The sequence below is a fragment of the Cucurbita moschata genome, unplaced genomic scaffold, assembly GCF_002738365.1.
Source record: "Cucurbita moschata cultivar Rifu unplaced genomic scaffold, Cmos_1.0 Cmo_Scf00021, whole genome shotgun sequence".
Lineage (NCBI taxonomy): Eukaryota > Viridiplantae > Streptophyta > Magnoliopsida > Cucurbitales > Cucurbitaceae > Cucurbita > Cucurbita moschata.
The window spans coordinates 2,482,087-2,507,745 of record NW_019268537.1 but is presented as its reverse complement, the minus strand read 5'-3'; the positions used below and the strand labels follow the sequence as shown (position 1 = coordinate 2,507,745).

Here is a 25,659-nt window from a genome sequence, read left to right as displayed (position 1 = left end):
CCAAAATGTTTCGTTCCGAATGAAATTAATTTTGGTGGAAGCTTTCACAAACTTGTAAAGACATTATATCTTCACTGATAGATAAGAAATTCAAATTCATACCTCAACAAAAATATTCCCAAAGTAAACACAAATACACACAGCAAAATCTGAGGACATGTATTTATTCCATTTCGAGGCAATAAATAATCAACTAGGCTGTATGTATGCCAACAATTATTATCATCGTGATCCTTATCTAAACTAGATCTATTCTGCTTTAGGATCTGATCGGATTTCCAACCTTCTAGCAGAAGAACTGGCTGCTGTTTCACCCCCACATAGCAGCACTAAGCTAAAAACCTTCATTTGAGAAAGTTGTAGAGAGGGGAGGAATAAGGAGATTGATATAGGATTTCCCTATCCAAATCCCACCAGATTTGGTTCTGAAGCCTGAAAAATCAGACAAAGGGAAAGAAAATTTGACAGCAAATGACTGTTTGAATGACAGTAAAGTAAGAGTTTAATCGTACTTCGGCAGCAACAGGACACTGTAATTGAGAAATGCATAAAGGGTGAGGCCAATGTGATGTGATCATGCAACAGCAATTGTCAATGTTAAAAAAAAGAAAAGAAAAAAGAGGGACAGAGAGAGAGGGATCACACTGTTCAGCCACCACCTGAAACGTCACCTCTGATTCAGACAATTCCTAATGGTTGATAACAGTGCAGCCTGAGATGGTTCAGTTTAACACAAAGTTATGCAACAAATTCTGATGCCTTAACTACAGAGAGAGACAGAGAGAGATAGAGAGTCAAATTCATTGCTCTGAGGTTTTTGCGTGATTGAACAGTATAATCAAGATATGAACTGTTAAGCTTGATTGTTTAAATCAGCTTCCAAGAAAAAAGATAACAAGCTAATAGGGTATTTTGTATTAGTGGATACCATTTTCAAAAGCTTGGCCTCATGGTATTCATTTCAATGATGAGCCACTACCAGCAGCGCCCTCCACCATGGCTTGTCCTAATGTGCCCCTCTCATTCTGTGAAGAACCTATTGCTGTTTTTCCACCATACACTTTGCTCACTGGACAAAAATCTTACTTCCTCTGCTGAATTGTTTCCTGTTTCTTATCCATTTCTCTCCTTGGTGGAACTTTAATGATGTGAGCTGGTGGGGTTTAAAAAGGAAAATTATGAAGTTTATGATTCAGGCATTCATGATCTAATAAGAATATATCATTTTCAGGTACTTTGGCTCCTCCAGCTTCAGCATGTGTATGCGGCGGGCAGGGAGTAATTCGTTTCATGAATGCTAATTTTAACAGGCACTGAGAACACTCCGGATTCAACCCATGGTAGAAACTTGAAATAATCTTATTCTACTACTGATCTCATACAAGCTCAATGCAAAGACTGAGGATTAATAACAAAACTAGATAAAAAGAACTAGAAGTTCTTATCAGAGAGTTCAAAGATTTATCCTCAATGGAGTAGGTTGTCTATAGAGTTAGCGATGGACTGGCATGATGAAGATTCAGCTCTCAGATGTGCAGTGTTGCATGGAATATCTTCAAGGTTACTCAAGCAAGGATTATAAGGACTGCCAATTTGCAAGTCACTGAGCATCTGACGAAGATCAGAAGCTTCTTCCTTGAGCCTGGCATTCTCCAAAAGAACCTTTTCATGGCTATCGGATACATGGTTCAATTTGTCTATCAGTTCATGGTTCTCGGTGCGAAGCCGAAGAACCTGAGACCAAAGCTCATCAAGGTGCTTCTGTTTTCTCATCCGTGATCTACGAGCTGATTCTCTATTAGAAATCATTCTTCTCTGCTTTCTCTCATCAATAATACTCTTCTGTTGTTCCTCTGCATCATCAGATGTTGAGTTGTAGCTAAGACTTGAGGATTGTGCAAGGAATTCGTGGCCGGGATGAGGAACATGAAACATCGGAAGGTTGCCTAAAAATCCATTGAAATGATGGAGGGTCTGAAAGCTGTTCTGCATCATCCCAATGTTTGAAGGAATTTGAAAAGAGTTTTCACCTGGAATCATATTTGGTAGTGACTTCAGGGGGTTTTGTCTAGCAGATTAGTGATGGTGAGGCAAGGAATAAGAGCAGGAGGAATGATGGGTTTTATAGGATGATAAAGCTGGAAAAGTGGGTCAATTCAGCAAAGTAAAGCTACAGTTGTTAGGAAGCTTACATGAGCACAAGGCTTAAACAAATTATTGGCGATGGCCCTATTAGTGTGCAGCTCTAGTGCTTTTATATGCATTCAATGTGGATATAAACATATATGCTCATAAGTGATAGAGAAATCATGCCGTGCGTGAAACAATTCAAAAGTTAAGACTAATGGCGTTAAAGTCAATCCCAGGTAAGAAACTTTCCTTAGGCTACGAACCATAATGCATTAAACTCAAGCAACCAATAATACCTTAAGAACCAATGACGCAATGAAGGTAAACACAAAAAGGCAAATTCTCAAGCAACCATTTTCAAGTTCTGATAACCAATTTAATTAGACTTACTGATGACTCATTAAGCACTGAAATATTGGGTTGGAGGGACCCATTTACCTAAATCACAGCTGCATCTATTTCTCTGAAGCATTTCATCAAACACCTTGTCCGTGAACCATATGCATAACCATACCAAGAATCTGGCTTCATATTGATTGGCTCTGGTTGCGTTTTCCATTTTTGTTTCATTCACTTGCCTGCGTCATTCAACAAATATTAAACCTTCTTCCAACAAAGAAAAAAAAAATTGGGTTAAAAAGTCGTGCCAATCTTCTTCCTCTCCACCAATTTATCCTACTAAAAGCCAAAAAGTCGAGAAACTCCAAAAGGAACAGAAAGATTGCTACAAATGTCATGAGCGCCAATGTTATCCAAATGATTATTTAAGTAAACAGCACACCTAACTCAAGCTTTCCCGTACTTGGTAACAATAAATTATTCACATACCTTTCCATTTGCTATCTAATCTTTCCTCTTCTTTGCGCTTCTTCTACCTGAAACCCACTTTGCAAATTAGTTTAGTTTACAACAAGATTAGATCCATCACCTAAAATACTTTAATTCGTAGAAAGATGAACAGAATTTTTAATTCGTATCATACACTTACCCAGTTTCTTTTCCTCCTTTTGGCTTGCAATGAAAATGAAGTGCATAAGAGCGTGGGAGAAGGATTAAAGTTCAGTGTCACATCGAATCCAGATGTAAGAAGAAGAACTGAATTGGAGGTCGTAGTTCCCCAATGAAGATGTAGTAATTTAATCGAATGTCTTTTCGTTTCCTTTTTAAAAACTGGAAAATCAGCTTCGAACTGCATTTGGACAAACAAAATGAAGACAAGCGGATTTCAACTTTAACATCAGTTCCATCACCTGCCCCCATGGCTTCCGCTTCTCTCGAAACTGGTCTCCTCCGCCACCACCTATTGTTTGCTCTTTGCTTCCTTCCGCCGCTAATGGGATCATACGGAAAAATTTTCGTTCAACCGTACGAGATTTTCAAAAATAAATAATATATAATTAAGTTAAATGTTAAATTAAATAAATATTTGTAAAATTTTATCTTAAATAAAAAAAAAAAAAAAAAAATCAATTTTCTATTTTATTGTCAATTTTATTTTCTTTCATTTATTTTTTTTTTCAACCTTAATTTTATCTTACTTCTCAATATGTTTAATTTGTTCGCATAAAAAGCATATACAAAATTTTCGAGACAAATGGTTTTATGTGTTGTTCGAAAATAAATTTCAATTTTCAACTTTACATGTCACCGTCAGCCTCACAATTTTAAAATTCGTGTAACAATTTTCAAAGTTGAAGGACATAATTGAAACCAACTCACGTAACAGCTAAAACTCATCGTTAACAAATATTGTCCGTTTTGGTCCATTACGTATCATCATCAACCTCACAATTTAAAAACACGTCTCTTAGGGACCACTAGTAGATATTGTCTGTTTTGGCCGGTTACGTATTGTCATAAACCTCACAGTTTTAAATTGCGTCTGTTAGGGACCGCTAACAAATATTGTTCATTTTGACTCGTCACACATCGTCTTAAACCTCACGATTTTAAAACGCATACGTGAGAGAGAGAAGTTCACATGCCAAAACACTTTTGTTAGATATTTCACAACTCCTATTTTCTTTTTTTTTAATAATTTAATTAGTTAAAAAAATGCTCTAAACACAAGTGAGTGTTAGATTGAATGGCACAATAACCTATATGCGTCACGACCTCATGTATTTATAGATATGTACAATGAAGATTACATTCCAAATCTATGATTTGATAACAAACCATGAAATCATAGATTTAGTAACAAACCCTTCGAATCATATATTTGGTAACAAACTAGTAAATCTTAGATTATCTTAGTATATACATCTATTTTACGTTTAACAGTGAGAAGGTGATAGAATAACGAAGTTTTTGGATTAATTAATCATATTTTGGGGGTTGAAGTTATTAATTAATAATATGTGTAGATTGAATAGAAGGGGCATGTGAATCTTGAAATAGTCAATTGTACCACAAAATATGACTGCAGAGGTCTATGATCAATGCACCCACTTTTTATTTTCCCCTTTTTAAGGCAATGCCCATATGAAAAGATATACAAAGAGGGCGGGCGTGGCATGAAGTGAACCCCAATAAGCGCGGTGCCCTGTGGGCAGCACCCAGCCGACGGCTCCTCTCTCACTCCCCTATTCAGTGCCAATAATTGAGGAAAATAAAGGACAATCTTCATCATTGACTTTGACTCGAATCAAACTCCATTTTTATACTACACTTTCACACACTTATTAAACCAATCATTTATAAAAGTTGTTAATACAACAAACTTCAAGTCCACCGCTACTAAATATTGTCCACTTTAGTTTGCTACGCATTGTTATTAGCTTCACGGTTTAAAAACGTATCTATTAGGGAGAAAGAAGTAATGTGAGATCTCAATATGCTCGATGCACACCGACACGACTAAGTCAAGGACATAACTCAGTGATACCACTTATTAACGGACAACGACCCTCACATATGTCAAGAATCATATGATATGTGATGGATGATCGCATTTCAACCATATAAAAGGGAAGGGTGGTGGTGTGGTTGAAGGTGAAATTGGTTGAAGCTTATGATTTGAAGGAGGTTGGGTTTAGGGTCGAGTGGCAGTGGCAGCCACAAACAAAACGTACGAACAAAGCCCTGTAACTACGTCCACTGTCTCCACTTAAACAGCTCCCTCCACCCTCCTCCTTTGACTTCATCTTATCCTCTCCTTTCTCCTCCCTTGACTTTCCCATTTTTCTTCTTCAAAGACCGTACGGACTACTTTATTAATTTTTTTTTTTTAATATATGAAAATTATTATTAATAAATACTAATTTCAAATGTATTCGACGTTTATTAATAGAGAGATATATTGTGGTAGTCTCTTTCGATAATGTAACGAGACGAGACGGTTGTGCACGTGTGTACGCATGGTGTTTTAAAGTTAATGTTAAATAACATTAACAAATATAATATAAATGAGTGGATATGGTGTTTGAGTTTGGTACTTATAAGTAATATAATACAAATCTACCTTAAAAAGCATGTTTGGTTTTTCACTTTGCTTTCCCACCAATGTTGGTTAAGGTTTTAATCCACTACCGTTTGTGGCTGAGGACATCTTATTTATTTTTCCCTTTTTGTGCGTACACGTAGGTTTGTAAACTTCAAACACCATATTTTTATACTACAGATATATATATATATATATTATAAATAATGAAAACAAGAAGGATCGTAAATTTAGAATTACAATACAAAAGCATATATGAACCGGTATCAATCATGCACTATAAAGTTCAATTTATGTCAAGAATCAAGTTTTATTTATTTTTAGACGGTTACAAATTTTTGGTGGATGATAATTTAAAATTATAGTATTTCATTAATGTATTCAAGATTTTTTTATTTAATTTAATGTTACATTTATATGATGACTAATTATGGTTATAAAATATGAAAATTACAACTCTTGAATGTCTCAGTTAAAAATATCGTTGAGACTATATAAAGTCATGTATGTTATCTTTGTCATAGTAGATTGAAAAAATGCAGTAAAAAAAAAGTATTTGTGCTTGAGTTTTTTTTAGTATTACATGTATTTTAGATTGCATGTTTAGAATCTTGATTGTAAAGTGATTCAAATATCAAAGAAGTTCTCTGGCACGTAGATATTTGATCATAAAAAATAGTGATTTCTTATCATTAGGGTTAATTTTCTCTGCAATTCTAAGTAGTTTAGATTGCATATTAAGAAAAATAGTAAATTTCGACGTACGTACCGTAGAAAAAACAAAATGAATATATGTAAAAGTATACTCGTTGAAATGCTATAAAGGGGAGGAGTTGTTGTTCAATTGGCAACCATTAGAGGTGCCACACAATGATAAATCTACATCCATCTAGCACAATCATCAATTCACACATGTCTCCAAAATGCCACAACTCATAATTTTAGTATATAAAATATTAACTATATTAATAAATAAATAAAAATAAATAATAATAAAAACTTCTATACTCATAATTTTAGTATATAAAATAACAGTTTATTTATGATTCTCTTCCTTCGAAGCGTTTATCTTATGGGCCGGTGCAGAGATTATAGAGTTGCGGTCCAATATGAGCCCAACTTGTAGAATTTTGTTGAAGGAAAAAAAATAAAATTTATATTAGTGTAAATGCATGGTATATAATAAATTCTAATTAAAAAATAAATAAAGGACAGAAAAAGGAACTGTTTTTTAATTTATTAGTTGCATCGTAAATTTAAATTTAGATAACTATTAAAATTTTAATCCTGAATTTTAGGAATGTTTATGCTATTTTTTAAAAAGTTTTTATTGAATTATTTAATGTTCAATTTGTACGTCAATCAAATTTAATTTTATTTAAATTCTTGGTTTTTTTTTTTAAAAATTGTTATTGATTAAAAAAGTTGTCAAAGAACTAAATCCAAGAGATGTATATATACGTGAGACAGAAATACAGAGGGTGGAGGAAGAAGTCGATTCGTAGTACAGTGATTTGCATCGCAGGGCACTGAGGCGTGTCGTAATTTTGGTGCCTCTGGTTAACGGCGATGGGCTTTGGCTTTTTGTTTTCACTCTTACACGCAGAATAGGGATTTGAAGAAGAAGATGGTGATCGGTTTGAGCATTCAAGGCTATTGGATTTGTTCCTCGCCGAAACTTCTCTCGTCATTGGTTTAGGAATTTCCTGGACTTATTGCTCGTGTTTCCTAATCCAGTGTTCGATCGGAGGTACTTTTGCTCTTCTCGATTTTAATCGGAATCGTGTTCCGATTCTTATCGCCGTCTGTTTTACCTGAATCTTGGGGAGTAATTTTGATTTCAATGGTAACGAAGATGGAAAGTTGGCTTGATTGCTTGTTTGTTGCTTTATTCGTTTTTCGAATTTCTCCGGGAAGAGATCGAATGCTTTGTTAATTAAAACTCTGGTAGATGAAAGGGAAGGATATTGCGAGAAAATAATCAGATGCAATTGAATTTGAGCAATTCTGTATTTAGTTTTTCTTTTTCTTTCTCGAGTACACCATTCCACGGATCCCGTCCGGATCCGCGACGAAACCTAGAGGCCTGTAGAACCCTAGCACACGAGGCTCTGAATACAATGCGATATTGGAAATGCCTTTACGCAGTAGGTCCTCGATAATCCTCTCGATCACAGCCTTCCCCAAACCAAGCCCTTGGAAGGAAGGATCCACCACCACATCCCATATAATCGCGTTGAACACGCCATCGCCTGTAGCCCTAGCGAACGCCACCGGCCGCTGCGTTTTACTGTATTGGATCCAGAGCAAGGCGTCCGTATTCTCCAACGCAATCCTGATCTTGTCCGGATCGCGCTTGGGGAATCCGACGGCGGCGAAGACCGAGTTCAGGTGGTCGAGGTTGAGGTCGGAGACGGTGCGGTGAAGCATGAAGCCTCGGGATTCGAGATCCTTGTCAGAGACGCTGTAGCTAGAATTCGCCGGCGACGCTTGGGCGGAGACGGCGACGGCGACATTCCGTGAATAGACGGAGATGGGGTTAGTGAGACGAACAGAGCAGGAGAAAGGGGCGGAGTTGATTGCAGGGAGTAGCATTGTTTGATGAAGGTAAGTTAGAGAAGAAGAGGACGAAGCAATGAGAGAAGTAAAGCGAAGTGAAGGTTATCTGAACTAGAAGCTTTGATTGGTGGAAGGGACGCCATTAAAGTGTGTTCAGAGAGAGGGTTGGAACTTGTGGTGGTAATGGAGGCTTCGTATGTAACATCCGGAGCAGTCATTTGGACATGAACATCCTTCTTGCTTTTCTTCGACGGATAAGTGGGCCTCTCATTTTGGACGTGGAAACAATAATCACCGCTTGATTGCAAATAAAACCTTCCTCTTTCAAAAGTGGTTGAAGCAAAGATCTGATCCCCCTTCAAAACTACCTTTTTTGTAACTTTTTTGAAGTTCATTCTTGAAATAAGGGTTGAAAAAATAATAAAAATTCCAAGATTTTTTATTGCAAAAGGCAAATATTCATCAAAAAAGTGAAAACGGTTGGAACCATAGTATATTTTAAAGCAAAAAACAGGTAAAAAGTGGGTGAATTGTGCATAATAACTCTCATGCATTGGGGCAAAATTAAGTTGAGTAGAATGGGTTAGAGGGTGATGAAGTTTTTTGAATGTGATTTAGATTCTTAAGTAGGCTTAAGTTTAGTACACCATTTAGTGTGTGAAAAGGTGGCCATCCGTTTGGTATTGGTGACTTGCTCTAATTCTGTGTTTCTTTTTGGGTTTTGTTTGGGAAGGAAGACCCAACAACCAGACCGATATTGGTTGTTGCATCCTCTCTTGACCTCAACAAATGTCCCTCCAAAACTGCTTCCTTCATCTATAAAACTTGATGCCATTGCCAATCTGACAAAAGAAAGTAGCTCAAAAGCATGGCCATTGATTCCTCTCCGAGCCTCGTTTATGGGCTGATGCTGCTGCTGCTTTCTGCTTTCTTTGCTCTGAGCCAGAGCTTGTATGACACAGGTGACCCCTCTTTGACGTTGGATTACTATGCCAAAACTTGTCCTAATGTGTTGCAGGTTGTGCGGAAAGAGATGGAGTGTGCAGTGCTTTCTGACCCACGTAATGCAGCTTTTGCTGTCCGATTGCACTTTCACGACTGCTTTGTCCAGGTTCCTCTCCTCATTCACTTCTCTTTTATATTGCTCCAAAACATCTTTTTTCTCTTTATACCACACATACTTTGCGTTTCAAATTGTTTCTTGTTTCCCCTTGGTTTTCTGCTTTTCACATTTACATTTGATTTTGAAAACATGTTAGAAAGTAAGCAACGAAACGAACAAGGATGCAAAACCAAATAGTAATCAAACGAGAGTGTTAGATTTTGTTGTTTGGAACTTCAGGAAAGATTCTTACCAATGGGAAAGGATTCCACACCCAGTAGGGTAACCAAGTCTTCTTTTTTACTGGTCTATGTATTTCTTCTCTTAGTTCAGGTGTCATATTTTATTCGTGAGATCATATATTGGTTGGAGAGGGGAACGAAATATTCATTAGAAGGGTGTGGAACCTCTCCCTTGCAGACGCGTTTTAAAAACCTTTAGGGGAAGTCCATAATCTTAGGATTGAACTGTTACAAATGGTATAAGAGCCAGACACCAGACGGTGTGTCAACGAAAATGTTGGACTCCAAAGGGGGTGGTCATTGCATGGTGTGCCAGCAAGAATGTTGAGCCCTGAAGCGGAGTGGATTGTGAGATCTCATATCAATTATTGGAGAGGAGAATGAAACATTCTTTATAAGGGTATTGAAACCTCTCTACAGCAGACAATATCTGCTAGCGGTGAACTTGCTAGCGGTAAACTTGGGCTGTTACAGTTTTTTTTTTTATGTAATTGAAAACATAGGTGAGATGTTGAACTAATTGTTATGATTTGAAGTAGGGTTGTGATGGGTCAATTCTGCTGGACGACACTATAACACTACAGGGTGAAAAAAAGGCTTCCACCAACATACACTCCCTCAAAGGCTATAGAATGATGGATAGGATAAAGAACAGCCTTGAATCAGAATGTCCTGGGATTGTTTCTTGTGCTGATATACTCACTATTGCAGCCAGGGATGCAGTGATTCTGGTATTTGTTCTTAGAACCATACATATCACCCACTGTTCTTAAAAGCTATATTGCTAATGATGGGATTGTTCGTTTTGCAGGTGGGCGGCCCTTACTGGGAGGTCCCTCTTGGAAGAAAGGATTCCACAACTGCAAGCTATGAACTTGCAAACCAAAATCTTCCCTCTGCCAATGAGGGCCTTATGAGCATCATCTCCAAGTTTCTTTATCAGGGCCTCTCCGTAACTGACATGGTAGCTCTATCAGGTATTACTAATGATCTCTTGAGAAGTCGGAGGTTCAAATATCCATATCTTTACATTTTTGAGCTTGTAATGTTTTTCAGGAGCGCACACGATTGGAATGGCGAGGTGCAAGAATTTCAGGGAAAGGATTTATGGGGATTTCGAAGCGACTTCGGATGCTAACAACCCGATTTCGAAGATGTATATCGAAAAGTTGAGGTCTATATGTCCTCCAATTGGGAAAGATGCAGAGAAGAACATAACAGGAATGGACAATGTGACGCCAGAGGTGTTTGATAACTCCTATTTCCAGATGTTGATGAGAGGAGAAGGGGTTTTGAATTCAGATCAGGAATTGTATTCCAGCCTTCTGGGCATGGAAACCAGGGCGCTGGTGAAGAAATATGCCGTTGACCCACTTGCTTTCTTTCAGCAATTCTCTGATTCCATGGTGAAATTGGGAAATATCACCAACTCTGATAGCTTTTTGAGTGGGGAAGTTAGGAAAAATTGCAGGTTTATCAACACATGAGACACACGGAAATTTCAATGTATGCTTTTTAGCTCACGATTTTATGATGGGTAGGTTTTGTCCGTTTTGACCCGTTACGTATCGTCGTTAGCCTCACGGTTTTAAAAGGAATGTTTCGTTTGCCTCTCCAACCTCTCTCTAACCAATGTGGGATTTCACCGAGACGCAATAGGCTAGATGATAAATAAGTTTTAAGTAACCGAGACTATTAATAAAATCATGACAATAAATAATGGTGTTCATGTTACTCTACTAATCCGCACTACTCAAACCAAATCATAAAAGTTGGTTAATCTTCGAACTTTATGAGATTTTGAATTTGATGAGATTTTAGTTTTTAATATAAATGAATAAGTAGAATTTTTTAATAATTAAAGAAAATAACAACCTCACACCTCAACTTAAGCTAAAATAAATGGTTGAGTTAGGTTGGATTATAAACTCTATTCGAGTTAATCAGGCTCCAACCTTAATGTTCATCTGAAGCATTTATCAAACCAAACTTATATATACCCTAATAAAAGAAATATTAGATTTTTTAAAAATTAGATATAATATTTTAAAAAATTAGATATAATATTTTAAAAAATTAGATATAATTGAAAGTTTTTATTTCTGTATCAAATTGATTTTTTTTAAAAAAATAAAGTTATAATACTTATGCATATTATGAAATTTGATCCCTTGGATTTCAATTTGATATGCTAATTATTCTCTTCTAAAAAATAAAAAAGATTTAAATTTAATTAGTGTTAATATCAAACGGCCAAAAAAAATCTTCCATCCATATAATCTCCAGATTTAGTATTTTCCATTTAAAAAAATAAAGACTTATGACAGATTTTAATTAATTTCAAATATTTTAAATTTACTAAACTCTCAATTCTTAAGATATTTATTTTAAATTCCAGGAGAATATTTGAAATACAGTAATTTGTATAAGATAATATTTGTTTTTATTTATTTTCAAATTTTTATTCATTTTAATTATTAAAAAAACAATTAAACTAAATTATTAAAAAAAATATATCATGCAATCTTTAATTACTTTATTATTATTTTTCAATTCTATTGGTTGCGTTTTCCAACGATTGTAGGAGGGAAACACTCAACCGTTTTTACAGATTAATTTCAATAAAGACAAAAAATAATAAATAAATAATTAATTAATTTTTAATGCAAATATTTTAAATTTTTTCCACATTTTTAATATTTTTTTTAAACAACTCAAATTGAACACTTTATCCATAATATTTAATTTTGCATGGATGATTGACCACACTTCTATTTTGACCATGATAAGATCAATACAACATATTAGAGTTTTTTTTAATTAAATATTTTTCAAATTTTTACTTGTGGTCAGTAAATAAATAACTATATTACTCTAATTCTACATTTTTACTGAATTACTTTCGATTAAAATAAAAATAAAAGAATGGAAATAAATATTTACAAATATATAAATTAAAATAGTATTTAAACATGAAGAAAGTCAAAGTTTAGTAAATATATGAAGGTGGATGATGTTTGACTTTCATTAAATTGGAATGATATTAAAATCAACGTTTTGAAATTGATGAATTAAAAAAAAGAAAAAAAAAATGGAAGTGGGGGTATTTTAGTCCATGCTGCAAATATTTTGATTTAATTTCATATTTGAAAATTACATTAGATATGATTTAAAGAATTGTAGTCAAAAGAAACCAAACAATTTGAAATAAATAAATACTTTAATTTGGAAAAAGAATTAAATTCAAAAAAACATAATGTGGTTATGAGTAGTTGAGAGTATATTCTCTTAGAAACACTAATTATTAATTCACTAAAGTAAAGTAAAGGAATGGTTCTTTGGTTAATAAAATATTTTGTTCGGTAAACAAACCCTAAAAAGGTTGAATTAAACGATGGATAATAGTTTTTTTTCTTTTTCTTTTTGAACTATTAATGTAAATTGACCGATAATAATTTTGATTACGTGTAAATATCGGTGCTTCAATTGGGACAGGAAGGCAAGTTTGATTAGCTACCGATGATTTGGATGATCTGTTAAGTAAAGATTTTGCACTGGTATAGTGTTTTGCCTGACTTGATCGGATGAAATGATACCAAGAACGAAGTGGTGTCAAGTTGAGTATTAGGTTGTGTACTTTGGATCGAGAGTGGACACCCATATTTATATTGTTTGATTCACAACAGTGATCGACTGTAAGCCCTAATCGAGATCTTATTTATTCACTCTTTGGGTAGTCGATTAGCTCCTCTTGCTTGACTAGGGCTTCCATTTCTGTTTGTTTGCATATAGTGCGGGTTGGATAGACTTAGGTCTATTGGCTCATCAGGTTGGGTATCTTATTAACTATAATTTGGATAAAGAAAAAAAAACAAAAAATTCTGAATTTGATTACTATACCTAATGTTTGTTTCTAAATTAGTTATAGAAACGAATATAAGGGAATACATTACCCACCCTCGACTCTAGCTATGATTCTAACTCATACCCACCCTTTATCCCAAACCACAGGCATGCATTTATGATCCACGTTAATTCCGGGTTGATATCTATTTGGTCCAAGTTTGAATCTCGAATTTCAGAGATCAAAAATACATTTTTGTCGATAAATATTTAATCGTCAACCTAAATAAAACTTTACTAATTAGGTATATATTATCGACATTATCAAAGTCACAGATTTCCCATTGTTTACGACTAGAAGAATTGAAATTCGACCCACTTTGAAATCACAGTGATCGTACACTCGTTTTCAAACTTAGACAAAAAGACCAAAATACCCCCATAAAAGATGAAAATAGAGAGGAAATGTTTTACGTGGAGGGAGTGGTTAGGTAATTTCAGTTAGGGTCCTTCCATTATTTCACCTTTCCAAATCAGTCCTTACTCCAAAATTATGTGCCGTGGTCAATGGATAAAAAGTGTTGGGATTACAGCTTTTAAGTGGCTATGAAGTCAATATTTTTTATTTTGGGTTTTGAAAAATAAAAAAAAAAAACAAAAAATAAATGAGAGAAAATTTATATCAAAATTTAATTTATTTATATTTCAATTATATCAAATTTAAATATATCTTATCAAAATTAACCGAATTTAAAAAATTAAAAAAAAAAAAAAAAAAGCCAAAATTTCGAATACGAAATATCTCAACAAGAACCTCTCAAAACTCCTATTTTCTTGGAACGATAATATATTTTTTTATTTAAAAAAATGAAATTTAATGAAACGAAAATAAATAAATATATTTTAAAAGGCGGAATGTGGATCCCGATCTGATTGATTTTCTTTTTCTAGATATTTACGAGAATGGATAGCATTAATTAATTGAGAAAAATAAATGGTAAATCTTTTTTTTTTTTTAAATTGATTGAATTAAAGTTATCCAAAATATTAAATAAAAAAATAAAAAAATAAAAAATAATAATAAATACCCTTCTCCGTTCTCCCAGTTTTCCTCTCATCTGAGAGTCCTTTTTTCTTGCTTTTCCTTGAAGAGCGTCTGCAGATTCTCTGGAATTCGCAGTTCCCAAAACTCAAATAGAAGAAGAAACGGGAAAAGGGTATCAAAAAAATCCCACAAATTCGAGCTTCTGCTTCTGTTCTATACCAAGAAACTGGAGCCCAAAACCAAACATTATATAACCGACCTTCCTTCCTTCCAGGATGAAATTTGCCACCAGCCTTATGAACTGCGGCTGTGCTCACTTGTGACCCATTGTGATCACGAAACTCACTCTTAAACCGGTGAGTGCTTTTCGAATCAAATGCCGAGAGATGGATATTGGGTTCGCACTCATCTTGCTTTCCTTTTTTTTTTTTTTTACTAAATTCCGGTTTTGTTTTGCTTCGTTGTCGTGATTCATGGATGCTGATTTGTTTTCCAATCGTTTTATTGTGTCCTTTACTTGGGTACATTCTGTCGTAGTCGAACGAGTGGTTGTAAGTTAAAGCAGAGTCGTTATGATTGGTTTTGTTCTTGTGTGATTGCGTTTTCTGGGACGTTCGTTTCTTTTTTTTCCTTTTGATTTTTGTTAATCTGCTATCTGGGTTGTTCTTATTATGATTGATTTCGACGTAGTTTCGTCATTGGAGAGGGGAAACTTTGTGATTTTTGTTTAATTGTCACTCTTGAAAGCGTTTGGTTGGATTTTACTCGATTGCTCTGTTTCGTTTTATTGTGGTTCTGGAGAAGTAGCTGGGTTGTAATGCTTTTAACTTAACTTAGAATTATGAAATTCAATGACAACCGAGAAGATAAGTCGAATGAGCTGCCTTCATCATTGTGGATCCTTTCATGCCTTGTATTTAGCAGCTTCATTTATTTCTGGAATGAATTTTGTTTCAATCATTTTTCTGTGGTTTGAAAATGTACTTTGATCAATAATGCTCAAGATTCCCCCTGAAGAAAAGATGGAAAGAAGTATTGCCTGTACTTTGATCTATAATTCAGTCATTTTCTGGCGCATAAAGTGTTGTTTGTTCTCTTGATCATTCACAGTTCTATTATCTGGCTGCATTTTTGTGAGGGAAGTAGCACCCCAGCTTAATGGCTCAAGATCATTCTAGTTGTGAATCTCATCAGAAACGAGCTGGTCTATTAAAAGACCAAGTGAGGTTGTTTAAGAGGAAGGATTCTGACCGCTATGAAATAGTTTCAATTCAAGATCCTTTGTCGTTTGAGAAAGGGTTCTTCATAGTTATTCGTGCCAGTCAGCTTCTAGCTCAGAAGAATGATGGAATAATATTGGTTGGTTTAGCTGGTCCTTCTGGGGCTGGAAAAACTGTGTTTACAGAAAAGATTATGACCTTTATGCCTAGTATTGCTATCATATCCATGGATGATTACAATGATGCAAGCCGAATTGTTGATGGAAACTTTGATGGTAAGCACACTTAGTAGTTTATCAGTATTTGTGAACTCCCCCATTGGTTGGAGAGGAGAACGAAGCATTCCTTAGAAGGGTGTGGAAACCTCTCCTTAGCAGACAAAACCTTGAAGCTTCCCAAAGAGAACAATATCTGTTAGCGGTGGGCTTGAGCTATCGGCGAGCAATAACTGGCTTCCCTATTCTATTTCAGATCCACGTTTGACTGACTACGACACCTTGCTCCAGAATGTCCAAGATTTAAAAGCAGGGAAGCAAGTCCAGGTCCCAATTTATGATTTCAAATCCAGTTCCAGAGTTGGATACAGGTTGGTTAATCTTCTCAGTATTAAACATAGCATACGATAAGTCATAAGATCATTGCCTTTGTAGTTATATCTTAAGCGTTGGTTCATGACACAAAATGATATCTCCTTGATAGTATTTGAGACATTCTGTCGTCCTTTGCTGGCATTATAGGACCATTGAGGCTCCCAGCTCAAGGATTGTGATCATTGAAGGAATTTATGCTTTAAGTGAAAGGTTGAGGCCCCTATTGGACCTTAGAGTATCTGTTAGAGGTGGAGTTCACTTCGACCTTGTGAAGAGGGTGTTACGTGACATCCAACGTGCTGGCCAAGAACCAGAAGAAATTATTCATCAAATCTCTGAAACAGTTTGTACTCTCCTGCTGCTAAGCATTTTATTACACCATCTCCAGAGTTGTCTAAGTAAACTTCTTTCCCTGCAGGTGTATCCAATGTACAAGGCTTTCATCGAACCAGATCTTGAAACTGCTCATATAAAAATCATCAACAAATTTAATCCCTTCACAGGATTTCAAAGCCCCACATACATTTTGAAGGTTATTATTCATTTGGCCCTTAATGTTCTTTCAAATGCCACTTTTTCTCCATTGACACAACCCCTTTTCACTTTGTCTCTGTAGTCAGCGAGAAAGATAAGAGAAGATCAAATTAAGGCTGTGTTATCTGAAGATCATATAGAACATAAAGAGCAGACGTATGATATATATCTGTTGCCACCAGGTGAAGATCCAGAGTCTTGTCAATCATATCTAAGGATGCGCAATAAAGAAGGAAAATACAGTCTAATGTTTGAGGTTGTTCATACTTTCTTGTGTTCTTGGCATTGTTCTTCTTTAGTTTTGTTTAGATTCCATATTACATTTATGATTTGGTAATGATTGAACCTTACAGGAATGGGTTACTGATAATCCATTTATCATATCTCCAAGAATAACTTTTGAGGTCAGTGTGCGGCTTCTAGGAGGGCTGATGGCCTTGGGATACACAATAGCAACGATTCTTAAAAGAAGCAGCCATGTATTCTCAGATCAAACAGTGTGTGTGAAAATTGATTGGCTGGAACAATTAAACCGCCAGAATGTTCAGGTACTTGAACAGTATGAATGGTGGCTTGCCAATGGGCATGTCAAGTTCTGAGCTTCTCACTTGTTGGCGAAACAGGTACAGGGAAAAGACCGTCTCGTCGTAAAACACGTAGCGGAGCAGCTGGGATTGGATGGTTCCTACATTCCTCGTACCTATATTGAACAGATTCAACTGGAAAAGCTTGTAAATGAAGTCATGGTATGAAGTCTTTGTAAGCTCTGATTTATTTGTATTCAATTCTTTGTCATCATCTTGTCATTTGCAGGCTTTGCCTGATGATTTGAAGTCTAAACTCAGTCTTGACGAAGATTTGGTTTCAAGCCCCAAAGAAGCACTCTCTAGAGCCTCTGCTGATAGAGTTACCTTGAGAAATAGGAATCTCAAAAGGTTAGAATGTTCAAGCTTTTTATAAGCTCCTTGAGAGGACTTTCTTGCCTAGTCCTATGTCTAATGCGTGAGAACTTGTATTGAGCAGTGGCATATCTCGGTCATATACAACCCAAAGGGAGAAAAAGATGACAGGATATGCTTCCAACCACCAGAGATTTGTTGACAGAAACTCGGAGTCTCCGGCCATGCTTGCAAACCAGGTACATAAATGAACCGAGACTAGAGATACTCAGTGTTATTTGGGTCGTGGAAGATGAGTACTCTTTATAACGTTACTTTGGTTGCAAACTAGGGAGCCATGACTCAGCTTTCTGAACAAATTTCATCACTAAATGACCGGATGGATGAGTTCACAACTCGAATTGAGGAGTTGAATTCAAAGTTGAGTTTCAAGAGGAATTCACCCAGCCAACAGAACATGAATCTCCAAGCAGAAACGTGTAATGGCTCTGTGCCAACTTCTTATTTCGTGTCTGGATTGGGTAATGGTTCCTTGACTGGATCCATTATGCCCAATTCTTCATCTTTCTCCCAGTTGAGCAAGGAATCTCCTTTAATGGATGAGGTAAGTGGCTTGTCATTCTGCTAAGCTATGTCCTATCCATCACTCATATATATGTTCATGACTTTCCCTGGCTTGTTGTTGTTGTTATTCATCTCTCTGATCAGATATCAGGAATTGCGAGGGGGCAACGACAAGTTATGCACCAACTAGATTGCCTGAGCAATCTCGTCCGGGAACGCGAAAGCGGGACCGAAAGATCTCGTCAAGTAAGAACAAAGAAGAAAACCATAATGCCTGATCCTGAGCCTCTTACGCTTCCTCTCCTGTTGACCATAGCAGTTGGTGGTGTAGGAATTTTCTTGTACAAGGGGCTCTTAAGACGTAACTGATTCCCTCCCTCCCTCCCCTCTCCCTCAACTCATTCAATAGATTAGAAGCTTTTCATCACTTCATTATTGTCTTCTGCTTCGGCTTCGGCTTCCACAAACTGTGTTGCAGTCATCGCCCTTCGACACCGGAAGGACACAGACGACGAATCAATCTCGATGATCGAGAACAGTATCGTTTAGAGAGATTCTGAAGGCAGCAGAGAAAGTTTGAGCTTTCAAGATCCTCCGAGTTCTACTTTGAGAAAAAGGGTGTAATAAACTACTTTTCAGTTTGTGGAGATGCCTCATTCATTTCAGTTCAATAACATTTATATCTTCTTGCTTTTTGTTTCAAAGTAGGACCATTCTCGTTCGTCTGTCGTGTGTCACAATCGCACCTTTTTTTGCAACAGATTTGGCGATTTCACGGGTAAAAATATAATTAGTATGAACTTTCTAAAGAATAACAAAATAGCCACAACGAAATCATTAACTGATTTGTCTTTGTAACAATTGAATAGTGTAGTTTCGTAACCAATTCAGTATACTAACTAAGGGTGAATCGGTAGGTGAAGAGTCTGAAAAGGTGAGTTGTGTGCTGCTACACAATGAATGAGATTCTATCGAAGAATCTATTTATGTTGATTGAGCCTGCCTAATCTATGGCTTTAAAACCACACTGAACTAGCCCTAAGATTTTACCCAAGAACCACGTTGAACTAGCCCTTACATCCGCCTTAGTATGATTAAATATAAAATTTTAAATAATTATTATAAATTTATTTTGGCCTTTATAACTAAATAACACTACCTTGGTATGAAAATAATTAAATTTTAAAAACGTAATAATTATTTAAAAAATTACCACAATATTAATTAAATTTAAAATTAAAAAAGAAAAAAAGAAAAAAAAAAGAAGGTGAATTTCCAGTTACAACCTACACCGAACGCGGCGTCCCTTTCAGTGAACAGAAACCCCTGCCACTGCCCACTCCAAACTTTTGCGTATGTTTATCATTTTCTTCAATTCTTTGTTTACGCCGTCCTTCCTCCGATCATTTTCGAACTGAGAGCTGCAGCCGACCGCAACGCCGCTTTTCCGCCTCTTCTTCTCTTCTGATCCTTAACTCGCTGGTGGGTTTTATGAATTTTGTAGTCCTCGTCAGGTTCCTTGCTCTTCAAAACTGTGTTCTTTGGTCTGAATTCGGAAGTAGTGTGCTTTTTATTTTTCATTTTCCTCTACTGCATGAATGCCCGGGTGGAATAATTGTGTTATTGCAGTTTCTCATCGTGTTCTTGCTTCAATTGCAGATAGAGAGCGAAATTTTTAAATGGGTGACATTTTGGGCGTGGATCATTTAAGCGATCTGCCTCAGAGCATTATAGAATGCATTCTCACTAGGTTACCGATTAGAGATGCCATTAGAACCAGTGTTTTATCTAGGAGATGGAGATATAAGTGGAATACCCTTACTCAACTTGTGTTTGATGATGATTGTGTTGCCATGTCCAACGATGGAATTTATGAAGACCTTATATATTTTATCACTCATGTTCTTTTTCTTCATGAAGGTCCAATTCACAAGTTCCATCTTTCTGCTACCTACTTACAGAATACCCCAGATTTAGATCAGTGGATGCTTTTCCTTTCAAGGAAGGGCATCAGGGAATTGATTATTGAATTGGGAGACGGTGAGTGGTTTAGGGTTCATTCTTGTCTTTTTAACTGTAGTAAATTGACCCTATTGGAGCTGTATCGTTGTGAATTGGATCCACCTCCTACCTTTAAGGGATTCTTATGCTTGAAAAGCCTCAAGCTTCATCAAGTTCTGATTGCACCCGAAGACATTGAAAGTCTTATTGCTAATTGTCCACTCCTTGAGACTCTGGCGCTTTCCTACTTCGATAGTCTAGTCCTTAATATCTGTGCTCCCAATCTCAAGTACCTCTATCTTGAAGGCGAGTTTAGAGACATATGTCTCAAAAACACGCCACTTTTGGTTGCAATTTCGGTTGCATTATATATGAATGATGATACTGAGCCCTTTGGTGATAATTCTGATTGCAATTTTGAGAAGTTTTTTGGTGGGGTGCCTTATCTTGAGAAACTTACAGGGCATGTTTATTTCACCAAGGTACGATTGTTCAAATATATTTATTCCTTTGATGATATGTGCTTCTGTTGCATAGCTTTATTTATAACAGTTAGTTTGAAGAATTAAATGTGACTCTCATACCCCCTTCCCGCTTCCCCATAGTATCTGAGTATAGGTAATAGTGCCAGAACTCTACCGGTTTCACATATCTATTTAAGGAGTATTGAACTGCACCAAGTCAGTTTTGAAGATATGAATGAGATACTTGTTGTGCTTCGCTTGATTACCAGCTCTCCGAATTTGGAGGAGCTTCATGTTTCGGTAATTGTTTTTTTTTTCTTTCCATTCTTACCATTTTTCTCTGTGGCTCTGGTCTTGAATCGGTGTGAACGTTCAAGTCATATTTTGATGAAGTTCGGAATGGTGACATCATTTTCAACTTGCTTTCAAACAGGGCTCCTCAAACCCTGTGGCTGCTTCAGAAGCACCTGACTTGGACTTTTGGGAGAATGAATGTCCTTCGAACTGTACATTTGGTAAACTTAAAGTTGTGAAAACGACAGACATGTCTGGTGTACCACACGAGATGGAATTTATTAAATATTTGCTTAGGAATTGTCCGGTGCTTGAGACAATGAGTATCAGACCTTGTGTCTATGTTACAGATCGACGGTTGAATATGTTGATTGAACTGTTAAGATTTAGGAGGGCTTCACCTCATGCAGAAATTTTGTTCATCCAAGAATAGTTGTTCTAGTAATAAAGCTCCCTTTTCATTTTATACCTGCATTAATCTATAATTTTCTTCAGTAAATAGATAGCTTTGTTGCAGCTTTTACTGATATCACTTGTTGTGAAATCAAGAATGAATGGTATGACCCACTTCTGTTATATGATATGGGACATTCCTTCTCAGTGTCATTCTGTCTTGTCAGCTGCAAGATTCTTTACGAACCATCATTATGAACTCTATATTGAAGCATGTTCAATGATATGCCCTTACTTTCTCACAAGGCTGAGTTGAGTATCCCCTTCGACTATGTTTGGAAACTATCTTATAACATTGCATGTTATAGGCAACAACAGAAAAAAAAAAAATCTTTCAAAATATTGAATTAGTAGAGAAACCCGGGAATGGTTTTTCAGTTCTTTTCTTGAACTAGCAATAATATTTTCAGTTCAAAATTGCTTCTGTTTGTTTGATGAACCTTATTGCCGAACCATGGTCTCCTTTAGAGATTGAATTACCAGAAAATGCTGGAGCAAAACTCAATCCAGTATTACTATTACGAGCTCGAGAACTCGGACTGTACAATTACGAGTACCTCCACCAACACAGAAGCCTCAACATGAGGCTGACATATGACAGATTCTCTTTGATAATATACAGGAAAATACATGCTGGGATTCTTTGTATCAAAGAAATAAGAACTGTATAACCATCATCTTGGTCCAGAAAGCTCCATGGCTTGTGCAAGCAAGGAAGAATCATCTGTAAGATCAGAATATCGCCCGGAAGAGGAGAATTCATTGACTCTGTACCTGTTTGCATCTGCCCTCTGAGAAGCTTCCCATTTCTCTGCAAGTCCATCCCCTTCAAGCATTCTGACCACTTCAGACATCTTAGGTCTGGTGGTTGGAAGGTACTGCGTACATAAGAGAGCTACTTGAACCATTTCTTCAAGCTCGATCCAGTCGTAAGTTTTCCTTAGATCCTTGTCAACTAGTATTTCAAGCTTCTTTTCTTGGTTAATTTTCTTTACCTGCAATATATTAGAGTTGATATTTGACATCTCTTTCATGTATGGAATACAGCAAGTTTTATTTCAGGTGGCTCACCCAATCAAGCATGGCTCCTTTCTGATTAGCAGCTTTTCCAAATTCAAGAGCTCTCTGTCCAGTGATCAGCTCAAGAAGAAGGATTCCAAATCCAAAGACATCAGTCTTCTCAGAAGATTGGCCAGTGGAGAGATACTCAGGAGCTATATGGCCAACAGTTCCGCGTACAGCAGTTGTCACATGTGAATCTCTGTGATCCAACAGCTTTGCCAGTCCAAAATCTCCCACCACAGCCTCGCAGTAATCATCAAGCAATATATTTGCAGCCTTAACATCCCTATGTATGATCTTAGGGTCACACTGCTCATGCAGATACAGCAACCCTCTTGCTGCACCCAATGCTATTCTTTTCCTCGCGCTCCAATCCAAAGCTGGTTTTGCTGTTAATGGAGAAAAATCAGTAGCCATGGTTAAAACCTTGAACCAAACATGTCGTTTTTTGTTGTACCTTTGAGACGGGATGCGACACTGCCGTTGGACATATAGGGGTAAACCAACAGTCTCTCTGAGGTTGTCGTACAGAACCCGTAAAGACGGAGGAGGTTCCGGTGCACTGCTAGGCTGATCATCTCAACTTCAGTCTGGAATTGGATTTCTCCTCTGATAGCATTTCCATCTTTTAGCCTCTTCACAGCTACAACTGCACCATCTTGAAGGTACCCTTTGTACACATACCCAAACCCACCCTTTCCCACCAAGTTTTTACTGCTGAAGTTATTTGTGGCAGCTTGAAGCTCTCTGAACTGGAAAATCCTTAGGTTCCCAAGGCAAACTTCTTCAAATCGTTGATCTGAAACTTTAATGAGCTTTTCTTAATATCAAAATGTCATTTGCAGTAATAAGCTTATGAAATGACAGACCATTAACATCAAAGAAAATCTGCTGGTTGTGTCGTTGCTTCCACCAAATAAAGCAGCCTAACCCAACAGTCAGCAGAACAACGCATCCGAGGCTTGAGCCAAAAGCCAAGGCTAATCTGTGGCTCTTGGATCTCCCAGAAGGTGCTGCTTGGACATTGTGAAACACAAAACAACTTATCTATAGCAAAGAGAAAAACCAGGATTTTCAAGTTTGAAACAGGAAGAGAGCGGGAAGTTTGATTACTTTGAGGCGTATCGACTGGAAATAAGAGAGGTGGAGCAGTGCCATTGCAGCTATGCTCGGACCCAAGCGAGCAAATGAGTGAATTCCCAGCAAGGCTTTGTAAATTCAACCATAAAATCAATAATCTAAGAACAAGAAAGCTCTATGTATACATTTATTTAGTTGAACAGTAACTTACTTGTAGGTTTTAGGTAGCAATCTGGGCAATGGGCCACTGAGATTATTAAAAGACAGATCCCTGCACCAATTTATCCCCATGAAAAACGGTACAGTTTTAAAATCTTTGTCAAAAGATAAGTGCTTACAGCAATGCCAGCTGAGTCATGTTGGCCAAAGATGAAGGAATAGCCCCAGAAAGACTGTTATTATTTAGCCTCCTAATCACAAACAAAAACAAAAATATATGGATTTTCTGGTTGCATCAACAAAGTTTGTTTCTTGAACAATCTTACAGATATTGAAGACTCCTAAGATGGGAGAAAGAAGTGGGAATTTGTCCATGGAAGGCATTGCTTGAAAGATCAAGAGTGGCAAGACCAGGTATGTTCCCAAGCTCCATTGGGATTGTTCCTGATATATTGTTGTCCTGTAGAAGCCTGCAAAAACAAAAAACTCTACAGTGAAGAACAGAGGCTTTCCATGGAGATGAAGAAGATGACTACTCACACCGACTGAAGATTTGTCAAATTTCCGACGCTCGGCGACAGGGTACCCGACAAGTTCTGACTAGGAGCTCCTCTGCAGTGAATTGTTTCATAGGAACAATCAGTAAGTGAAGCTTTTGAATATTTGTAGAAATTGTTTTGGAGATTTGTTGTTACAAGGTAATGACGAGTTTCTGTGGAGAACAGGTGATCATGGTCCAGCTACATGGATCCACAGCATTTTCATCCCAATTAAGAACAGAATGAGGGTCTTTCAGAGCAGCTTTGATGGCCATCAGGGCTTGCACTAAAAGGGTAAAAAATTGATGTTTAGATGAATATGAACACATCCAAGACGAGATAAGAACACTTCCATTAACAGTACCTTCATAGTTGACACCTTTTGCAGTAAGCAAAGCATCTACAGAAGAATCCCCTAAGCAAAACAAGAACAAGAAGAACAAAATGAAAAGTTGTTGAAGCATTCTTCAATGGCGTTGAAGATGGAAGAACTTGACTCTGGTTTTATGAAGGAAGCAAGGTAGAGAGGAGCAGGTAGAAGATGATCTGAAGTGCTCTAACTCAACCAACTCTCAACTGATCCCTTTGTTTGGTCAGTTTTTCTCTCACTTTTTATATGTCTTCTTGTAAAATTGGATCAGAACTGAGATGGTTTTTTGGTGGTAAAAAGGGAAGCCAACATGCCGCCCAGTGCCTCTGAAAAGAATATGGAAAAGGTAACCAATTTGTAGATATACTTTTAAACACTAAAATTCCCTTCAATCATGCTTGAGTTTAAAGAGAACAGCATGTGGGAATTCCCCAAATTTAAGATATTCTTTTACCCGACTTTAGTTCTCACGTACTTTACCAAATATTCGTCTTAATTATCTAACTCATAACGTTCTTGTTTACGTCTTATGATTGAAGCTAAAACATCATCGTATGCTTATTTGTTTTCGCACTAATTCTCATTTAGCCACCAAATTTAGTGGAATTGGATTAAAAAAAAAGAAAATATAGGGTTTAAAAATATCTTTCAAATTTAGTCCAGAGTCACGTCACTGTCACCACCACAAAAACCCTAGTATGCTCGATACCGAACCTCTTATAAAACCCTAATCACAACAACTGGATCCTAATGTTTTGTTAGGGTTGAAGTTGGTAGGCTTTACTTCCACCCACTTCTTGCTTTGCAACAGAAGAGAGTAAGACATGCAACCTAAAGTAAAGCATTGGATATTAAAAAAAAATGAAAATAAATAAAAAGCTAATTTCTATTAATTATTGGTTCCTTTTCATTTCAACAATTTCTACAAAACCCTAATCATATTGTCTCTTTAAATATCAATAAATAAATAAATAAAATATAAATTCCTCTGCTTCTGAATTTCGGCATATTTTCTTACTATTAATTATCTAAGGAATGTTTTTTTTTTTTTTTTTTTTTGTATTTTT

General features: G+C 36.5%; 6 protein-coding genes and 1 long non-coding RNA gene across 19 annotated transcripts; 4 read left to right on the top strand and 3 right to left on the bottom strand.

The window, feature by feature from the left end:
• Window positions 1–148: 148 nt before the first annotated feature.
• On the bottom strand, window positions 149–3,478 carry LOC111458433 (basic leucine zipper 43-like). Of its 7 annotated transcripts, XR_002713118.1 has the most exons (6): window positions 3,119–3,478; window positions 2,959–3,005; window positions 2,569–2,708; window positions 929–2,030; window positions 660–712; window positions 149–530 (listed from the first exon to the last, which is right to left on the bottom strand). XR_002713118.1 is itself a non-coding variant. In XM_023101110.1 (4 exons), exons 2-4 carry the CDS (start codon window positions 2,964–2,966, stop codon window positions 1,468–1,470), a joined length of 711 nt encoding a protein of 236 aa, XP_022956878.1. In that variant the 5' UTR covers window positions 2,967–3,005; window positions 3,119–3,478; the 3' UTR covers window positions 149–1,467. The 7 variants fall into 7 exon arrangements, 2 of the variants coding, with proteins under 2 accessions (XP_022956878.1, XP_022956879.1); XR_002713116.1 differs by having other exon boundaries at window positions 644–2,030; XR_002713117.1 differs by having other exon boundaries at window positions 660–2,030.
• A 3,618-nt stretch (window positions 3,479–7,096) lies between these two features.
• On the top strand, window positions 7,097–11,064 carry LOC111458740 (peroxidase 11-like). 3 transcript variants are annotated; one of them, XM_023101530.1, is made up of 5 exons: window positions 7,097–7,322; window positions 8,869–9,242; window positions 10,015–10,206; window positions 10,287–10,452; window positions 10,532–10,962. In XM_023101530.1, the coding sequence occupies exons 2-5, from the start codon at window positions 9,000–9,002 to the stop codon at window positions 10,960–10,962; spliced, it is 1,032 nt and encodes a 343-aa protein (XP_022957298.1). In that variant the 5' UTR covers window positions 7,097–7,322; window positions 8,869–8,999. The 3 variants fall into 3 exon arrangements, with proteins under 3 accessions (XP_022957298.1, XP_022957300.1, XP_022957299.1); XM_023101532.1 differs by having other exon boundaries at window positions 7,101–7,322; window positions 9,150–9,242; window positions 10,532–11,064; XM_023101531.1 differs by lacking the exon at window positions 7,097–7,322 and having other exon boundaries at window positions 9,000–9,242; window positions 10,532–11,064.
• Window positions 7,554–8,343, bottom strand: LOC111458741 (serotonin N-acetyltransferase 2, chloroplastic). The gene has a single exon (XM_023101533.1). The coding sequence runs from the start codon at window positions 8,165–8,167 to the stop codon at window positions 7,586–7,588; it is 582 nt and encodes a 193-aa protein (XP_022957301.1). The 5' UTR covers window positions 8,168–8,343; the 3' UTR covers window positions 7,554–7,585.
• A 3,361-nt stretch (window positions 11,065–14,425) lies between the features above and the next one.
• Window positions 14,426–18,870, top strand: LOC111458244 (uridine-cytidine kinase C). Of its 2 annotated transcripts, none has more exons than XM_023100764.1 (12): window positions 14,426–14,719; window positions 15,474–15,858; window positions 16,055–16,169; window positions 16,321–16,516; window positions 16,592–16,705; window positions 16,790–16,963; window positions 17,061–17,255; window positions 17,331–17,453; window positions 17,521–17,642; window positions 17,731–17,845; window positions 17,938–18,210; window positions 18,315–18,870. In XM_023100764.1, the coding sequence occupies exons 2-12, from the start codon at window positions 15,522–15,524 to the stop codon at window positions 18,537–18,539; spliced, it is 1,989 nt and encodes a 662-aa protein (XP_022956532.1). In that variant the 5' UTR covers window positions 14,426–14,719; window positions 15,474–15,521; the 3' UTR covers window positions 18,540–18,870. The 2 variants fall into 2 exon arrangements, with proteins under 2 accessions (XP_022956532.1, XP_022956533.1); XM_023100765.1 differs by having other exon boundaries at window positions 14,426–14,760.
• Window positions 18,871–19,486: 616 nt separating this feature from the next.
• On the top strand, window positions 19,487–21,395 carry LOC111458706 (F-box/FBD/LRR-repeat protein At1g13570-like). The gene is made up of 4 exons (XM_023101500.1): window positions 19,487–19,652; window positions 19,830–20,653; window positions 20,777–20,935; window positions 21,069–21,395. The coding sequence occupies exons 2-4, from the start codon at window positions 19,850–19,852 to the stop codon at window positions 21,360–21,362; spliced, it is 1,257 nt and encodes a 418-aa protein (XP_022957268.1). The 5' UTR covers window positions 19,487–19,652; window positions 19,830–19,849; the 3' UTR covers window positions 21,363–21,395.
• A 477-nt stretch (window positions 21,396–21,872) lies between these two features.
• LOC111458704 (protein NSP-INTERACTING KINASE 1-like) lies at window positions 21,873–25,028 on the bottom strand. Of its 4 annotated transcripts, none has more exons than XM_023101496.1 (11): window positions 24,587–25,028; window positions 24,379–24,508; window positions 24,224–24,295; window positions 24,010–24,153; window positions 23,863–23,934; window positions 23,736–23,795; window positions 23,558–23,652; window positions 23,314–23,460; window positions 22,902–23,249; window positions 22,454–22,833; window positions 21,873–22,377 (listed from the first exon to the last, which is right to left on the bottom strand). In XM_023101496.1, exons 1-11 carry the CDS (start codon window positions 24,684–24,686, stop codon window positions 22,057–22,059), a joined length of 1,869 nt encoding a protein of 622 aa, XP_022957264.1. In that variant the 5' UTR covers window positions 24,687–25,028; the 3' UTR covers window positions 21,873–22,056. The 4 variants fall into 4 exon arrangements, with proteins under 4 accessions (XP_022957264.1, XP_022957267.1, XP_022957266.1 ...); XM_023101499.1 differs by having other exon boundaries at window positions 22,902–23,243; window positions 23,314–23,491; window positions 23,574–23,652; window positions 24,587–25,027; XM_023101498.1 differs by having other exon boundaries at window positions 22,902–23,243; window positions 24,587–25,026.
• LOC111458707 lies at window positions 24,082–24,702 on the top strand. Its single transcript, XR_002713171.1, has 3 exons — window positions 24,082–24,325; window positions 24,409–24,516; window positions 24,611–24,702. It is a non-coding gene; the product is annotated as an uncharacterized LOC111458707 (long non-coding RNA).
• Window positions 25,029–25,659: the final 631 nt, after the last annotated feature.

Bases quoted from the DNA above. Each gene is read 5' to 3' on its own strand.
- LOC111458433 (XM_023101110.1), bottom strand. The intron at 2,031-2,568 runs GTAAATGGGTCC...ATATGATTCCAG, and splicing joins TAGATGCAGCTGTGATTTAG to GTGAAAACTCTTTTCAAATT.
- LOC111458741 (XM_023101533.1), bottom strand. From the start codon at position 8,167: ATGCTACTCCCTGCAATCAACTCCGCCCCTTTCTCCTGCTCTGTTCGT.
- LOC111458740 (XM_023101531.1), top strand. From the start codon at position 9,000: ATGGCCATTGATTCCTCTCCGAGCCTCGTTTATGGGCTGATGCTGCTG. The intron at 9,243-10,014 runs GTTCCTCTCCTC...GATTTGAAGTAG, and splicing joins TTCACGACTGCTTTGTCCAG to GGTTGTGATGGGTCAATTCT. The intron at 10,207-10,286 runs GTATTTGTTCTT...TTCGTTTTGCAG, and splicing joins CCAGGGATGCAGTGATTCTG to GTGGGCGGCCCTTACTGGGA.
- LOC111458244 (XM_023100764.1), top strand. From the start codon at position 15,522: ATGGCTCAAGATCATTCTAGTTGTGAATCTCATCAGAAACGAGCTGGT. The intron at 16,964-17,060 runs GTTGTTCATACT...TGAACCTTACAG, and splicing joins AATACAGTCTAATGTTTGAG to GAATGGGTTACTGATAATCC. The intron at 18,211-18,314 runs GTAAGTGGCTTG...CTCTCTGATCAG, and splicing joins AATCTCCTTTAATGGATGAG to ATATCAGGAATTGCGAGGGG.
- LOC111458706 (XM_023101500.1), top strand. From the start codon at position 19,850: ATGGGTGACATTTTGGGCGTGGATCATTTAAGCGATCTGCCTCAGAGC. The intron at 20,654-20,776 runs GTACGATTGTTC...GCTTCCCCATAG, and splicing joins GGCATGTTTATTTCACCAAG to TATCTGAGTATAGGTAATAG. The intron at 20,936-21,068 runs GTAATTGTTTTT...GCTTTCAAACAG, and splicing joins TGGAGGAGCTTCATGTTTCG to GGCTCCTCAAACCCTGTGGC.
- LOC111458704 (XM_023101499.1), bottom strand. From the start codon at position 24,686: ATGCTTCAACAACTTTTCATTTTGTTCTTCTTGTTCTTGTTTTGCTTA. The intron at 24,154-24,223 runs GTGAGTAGTCAT...TTGTTTTTGCAG, and splicing joins TTGACAAATCTTCAGTCGGT to GCTTCTACAGGACAACAATA. The intron at 22,834-22,901 runs GTACAACAAAAA...CTCCATTAACAG, and splicing joins TGTCGCATCCCGTCTCAAAG to CAAAACCAGCTTTGGATTGG.